This window comes from Cucurbita maxima, unplaced genomic scaffold (genome assembly GCF_002738345.1).
Source record: "Cucurbita maxima cultivar Rimu unplaced genomic scaffold, Cmax_1.0 Cma_Scf00033, whole genome shotgun sequence".
Lineage (NCBI taxonomy): Eukaryota > Viridiplantae > Streptophyta > Magnoliopsida > Cucurbitales > Cucurbitaceae > Cucurbita > Cucurbita maxima.
The window spans coordinates 452,563-458,059 of NW_019272049.1; the positions used below are offsets into that span (position 1 = coordinate 452,563).

General features: G+C 32.6%; 1 protein-coding gene across 1 annotated transcript; it reads left to right on the forward strand.

Moving 5' to 3' along the window:
- Nucleotides 1-6: 6 nt before the first annotated feature.
- LOC111467215 (WAT1-related protein At5g07050-like) lies at nt 7-3,329 on the forward strand. Its single transcript, XM_023112042.1, has 7 exons — nt 7-232; nt 309-371; nt 457-573; nt 1,002-1,197; nt 1,827-1,985; nt 2,073-2,224; nt 2,940-3,329. Exons 1-7 carry the CDS (start codon nt 27-29, stop codon nt 3,259-3,261), a joined length of 1,215 nt encoding a protein of 404 aa, XP_022967810.1. The 5' UTR covers nt 7-26; the 3' UTR covers nt 3,262-3,329.
- The last annotated feature ends 2,168 nt before the right edge of the window (nt 3,330-5,497 follow it).

Consider the following 5,497-nt stretch of genomic DNA (forward strand, 5'->3'; position numbering starts at 1 on the left):
AAAAAAAAAAAAAAAAAAAGGAGAAAATGGAAGGAAAGAGAAGTGGAATTGCCAATTTTGTTGAGGGAGCACAGCCTTACATTGCTATGATCTCTCTCCAATTTGGCTATGCTGGGATGAACATCATCACTAAGGTAGCTCTCAACCATGGAATGAGCCATTACGTTCTCGTCACCTATCGCCAAGCCTTTGCCACGATCGTGCTCGCTCCGTTCGCCTTTCTCTTCGAAAGGTTCGTTTCAATTACTTATGCTTTTAAAACAAGTGATTTTGGTCGTCGTATATACTAACAAGGATTTTCGTGTCAGGAAAGTAAGACCCAAGATTAGTTTTCGTCTGTTCGTGCAGATTTTCCTTCTGGGTTTGTTAGGGTTAGTGTAAATTCGAGTGTATTTTTATTCATTAATTCTTTTCTTTTTGAGTTGTTTGGTTGAACTTGTTCTCGTTGTTTTCCAGACCAGTGATGAATCAAAACTTTTATTATGCTGGGTTGAAGCTCACTTCTCCTACCTTTTCATGTGCCATGAGCAATATGCTTCCGGCAATGACATTAATTTTAGCTCTTCTTTGCAGGTATGATATTACTATTTTGGCTTTAAACTCGTAAAAGAATTCTTAAACTTACGATTGAGTTTTACATTTTTCATCTCTATTTTAAACTTTATCAACACAACTCTTATGAATTTATGTCAAAATCATGTTTATAAGTGATTTCTTTCCTTTGAAATCTACCTTAAAGTTTTTGTATACATATTTACATACGATCGAAAAAAATACGATCTTTTCCCGTTAGTTTTTATTACGAATTTTTAAGTATACATACATGCCACCAAACCCATTAAAAGGTGAAGAAAAAGCAAAACTTTCATGTTGTTAATAATAAAAGACTTGAAAAAGGAGGGAAAAAAAGGGAACATAAAGTAATATTAATATTTGGAGTGATGGAAATTAAAGATGAAAAATTAAAATAGTTTATTTATTTTGGAAAATGAAAATTAAAGGATGGAGAAATTGGAGATGAAGAAAGTGAGGTGCCAAGCCAAGGTGGTGGGAACAATGGTGACAGTGGGTGGAGCCATTTTGATGACTTTATACAAAGGGATTGACCTCTTTCAAACCACTTATCAACATTGGCTCAAGGGTTCCATTCTCCTCCTCTTTGCCAATCTTTCTTGGGCTTTCTTCTTCATCCTTCAGGTACAAATTATTTATATTTGATCGTTATCTATGCACTAATCCGTCACCGACAAGTTTTCCTAAACCAAATTGAAGAGAATTCTGACTTTACTAAAATGCTCGTTGAAAATCAACAAAAGAAGGAAGGTCTTTCCATATAGTTCGTCGGTCAAACCAACGAGATTCTAATAATCTTATGTCTAATAGATCTCAAAAATTGCAAGTTTAAGAACATATTAGACATTAAATTGCAAATTCAATGACTGATGTATTAGACCCTCGATTAGATAAGGTTTTTCCACTTAGTTTGTCGGTTAAACCGACGAGATTCTTCTAATTTTATATCTAATAGATCTCCATAATTGAAAGTTTAGGAACGTATTAGATATTAAATTGCAAGTTCAATGACCGATGCATTAAACCCACATCGATTAGAGGTCTTCCCATGTAGTTCATCTGTCAAACCAACGAGATTTTTCTAATTTTATATTTAATAGGTCTCCATAATTGAAAGTTTAGAAACATATTAGACATTAAATTACAAGTTCAACGGTCTATGTATTAGACTCACGTCAATCCGGTCAGATAAACTTAGTTCATATATATATATATATAGAAAAAGTTGTAAAATTTGGAGTAATATTTTACAGGCAATAACATTGAAGAATTACACAGCCCATCTGTCTCTTACAACCCTTGTGTGCTTCTTGGGGACATTGCAATCCATGGCTGTCACCTTTGTAATGGAAAACAAAGCTTCTGTTTGGAGCATTGGATGGGACATGAATCTTCTCGCTGCTGTTTATGCCGTAAGATCTTCCACCTCTTCTTATATATATATATATATATATATAGCAAAGAAAAATGAGTAATAATTAATTTGAATGAACTTTCAGGGAATAGTTTCATCAAGCATAGCTTACTATGTCCAAGGGATGATTATGCAAAAGAGAGGCCCTGTGTTTGTCACAGCCTTTACCCCTATCATCATGATCATTGTTGCTATAATGGCCTCTTTCATGCTCACCTACAACATTTACCTCGTACGGTTAGTTTACTTGCTTCTCCAAAAGGGCTTTTATTAATGGAGATATATTTCTTACTTATAAACTTATGGTCATTCCTCAACGAATTTAATTATGAGATCACATAATCCCAAGTTGATTAGGGAGGCGAACAAAACACTTTTTATAAAGTAGATGCATTTTAAAACCTTAAGGGAAAACCCAAAGAGAACAATATCTGCTAGAGATGAGCCTGGACCGCTACAAAATGTATTAGAGCCAGACACCGAGTGATGTGCCAGCGAGGAGGTTGTTCCCCGAAGGAGGTAAGACACGAGGCGGTGTGCCAGTAAGGACGATGGCCTCAAAATGAGTGGATTTGACGGGGTCCCACATCGATTAGAGAAAGGAACGAGGCCCCAAAGGGAGTGGAATTGACAGGGTCTCACATCGATTAGAGAAAGAAACAAGTGCCAGCGAGAATGCTGGGCCTTAAAAGGAGTGGACTGTGAGATCCCACAATCCCACATTGGTTGGGAAGGCGACGAAACCCTTTATAAGCACGTAGAAACCTTTCCCTAATAGACACGTCCCGAAAGGGAAAGCCCATTAACTCGATCGATTACGGTATTGTTTGGTAGATTTCGAAATCAAAACTCGACACAACTAATTGAAAATTTTAAACTCGTAGCTAACCGTTAACATTTGAACCGGAACTTAAGATTTGTTTTTTTTTTTTTTTTTGTGTATGTTGTTTAGTGTTGTTGGAGGTGCTATAATGGTGGTGGGGCTGTACTTAGTGCTATGGGGAAAATACAGAGATTACAAAGAAAATGAAGGAATGATAGAAGAGGCCGCCATTGTTGAACCAGTGAAGCTTGAGAAGAAGAAGAGGAAATTGGCAACAGTGGTTGAAGAAGAAGAAGAAGAAGAAGAAGAAGAAGAAGAAGAAACGACAACATCATCATTAAACGACATCGAAATGCAAAGGAACGACACGACATCAAATGTCGACAATAATAATGTTACAAAATTGCCATGTCCTCCTCCACCACCCATTATTGTCGTCATAGAAGTTTGATTACAATTTTAAAATATAAAAAAAAAAAAAAAAAAAAAAAAAAACTTTTAAAAAGAAAGAAAAAGAGAGAATAAAAGTTGGAAATAGCCTTTGAAGAGTGGGAGGGAGAGGATTTTTATTTTTCAGCTAATCCTACTTTTTATTTTATTTTATTTTATTTTATTTTATTTTATGTTTTTCTCCCTCTTACTTTTTTTTTTGGTCCCTCTACTTCTCTCTATTTGCAAATAATAGGGTTGTAATTTTGATTATAATTGAATTAAATTAACCATAATCCTATAATCTCGTTTTGCTATTTTATCATTTATAACAGTTTAGTCCTTCAACTTTATTGTTTTAAAAGATTTGGCACCAAATAAAACGAAATAAGACAAATAAAGAGTACATTAAATCAATATTGATATAATTACATTATTTTCCAAAGTTTCGATTAAGAGAATTTAAATCTTTAATTTTTTAAAAAGAAATACGTGTCAAGTATGCACATTTTAATATTATAATTGAAAGGTAACTCTTTACCAATATATATAATTCGATACATTTCTAGAAACGTGTTTATTATAAATGTCTTTTTGACCACTTTAATACGATAATGAGTTATGTACAATTTTAAGTGAAAAAGACTTTACAAAATCAACGTAAAAAATAACACGTCTCTACTCAAAAAAAGATATTCATACTTATCGATTTAACATATTTCTATATGTTTGGGCTATCCTATCAATAAAAGTATAAAGTTTTATACACTAAATTGTTTTGATAAGATTATTCTCCGACTTTTTCTTTTTTAGTTTACAACACGTAAGATAGGAAGATTCAAACCTATAACCTCTTACTTTTATGAGTTGAGTTATGCTTGAATTGACAGTAATATATTTAAAAATATATTATTTTATATTTTTGGTTATCTTTTCCGAAACAAGATATTTTGGATATTATTTATACGGTAGATTCAAAAAGTATTTATTTCTCTCCGCATCATATACATATCGAAAGTGTGACAACCACAAGCCTCCATTAAAAGAAAAAAGCATTTGGAAAGTAAAGAAGATTGTAAATATTTGATTACAACACCGACTCAACTTTGGAGTTATGGTTAGTCTATATGGAAATCACTACCACTATTATTATTATTAAGGCGTTATGATTCAAAGCATTTGTGCAATGTCTATTCTCCACATTACTTTGTTTTCTCACCCACAACCTTCAACACCATTTTCTAGGAAAAAAACAAAACATGTCCCAAACTCATGTCTCATTCTAATGAATTTTACACGTAAGATAATATCTAATCGATTAATCATAGTTTAAAAATCTTAATAGTAAAGAATTTGGATGTAATACTCGAGTTTCGACCAAAACTTTAAAATCTAATTTTTTCTTTAAAGTCAAACTTTCATGATTTTATTGAGAATTTTAGAGACGACTGTTAGAAAAATTCTAGGAATTCAAGATAAAGGGGTAAATATGCTCCAAATATTTGTTTTAGAGTCAAAATTTCTTCCAAGTTTCTTCACAAGACTTACTAAGTAGGTTGAGGGAAACTATTTTCGGCTTTTGAATCAATCAATTCCGTTAGGAATAGAGGAAGAATAGAAGGTATGATTTTCAGGTTCTCGATTCTAGTTTTTCTTCAAATCTTAGAGTTTTTATTGAAATTTTCGGAATTTTAAGTATGTTGATATTGGAGAGATTTTTTACAAGTGGTATGGAATAAGTTGATATTGATTTGGACCAAAAAGTTGAATTCCTATGAAAGTCAAGAAGCTGAATTTTTTTTTATAAGTTTTAATTTTTTATGATATTTGAACTCTATTTCTTGTTCTGATTGGCTAAAAGTTATTAGAAAAATATCTTAGTAAATATGTATTAAAAGTCTTAGGATGGTCGAGAAGAAACTAAGTTTATTAGAGTTGTGTAGAGAAAATTAAATAGATGAAGGATTTGAATGCGCAGGTGACATCACGTGAGAGAGATTTCAGAAATTTTGAAGCTCCTAACACGCAGAAAAACTAGTTTGAGAAGGCACGCATCATCCAATTAAGTAACCACACGGACTATAGACAAATAATACTTGTAGGTATTGCTAGGACGTGCTAGCATGCAAGCATTTCTTATCTTAAGTGGTTAGATAATATATGTTAAGGACTTCAAAATGGCATTTTTTTTATGAGCATGTAGTGGATGTATGTCATGGTAAAATTATCGTTATGCTCATAAGTTGAGATTTTCGAGA

What these genes read in the sequence shown, in the direction of transcription:
- LOC111467215 (XM_023112042.1), top strand. Translation starts at nt 27, where the DNA reads ATGGAAGGAAAGAGAAGTGGAATTGCCAATTTTGTTGAGGGAGCACAG. An exon ending in ATTTTAGCTCTTCTTTGCAG is followed by an intron (nt 574 to 1,001) that starts GTATGATATTAC and finishes TGAAAATTAAAG; the next exon opens with GATGGAGAAATTGGAGATGA. An exon ending in CTTTCTTCTTCATCCTTCAG is followed by an intron (nt 1,198 to 1,826) that starts GTACAAATTATT and finishes AATATTTTACAG; the next exon opens with GCAATAACATTGAAGAATTA.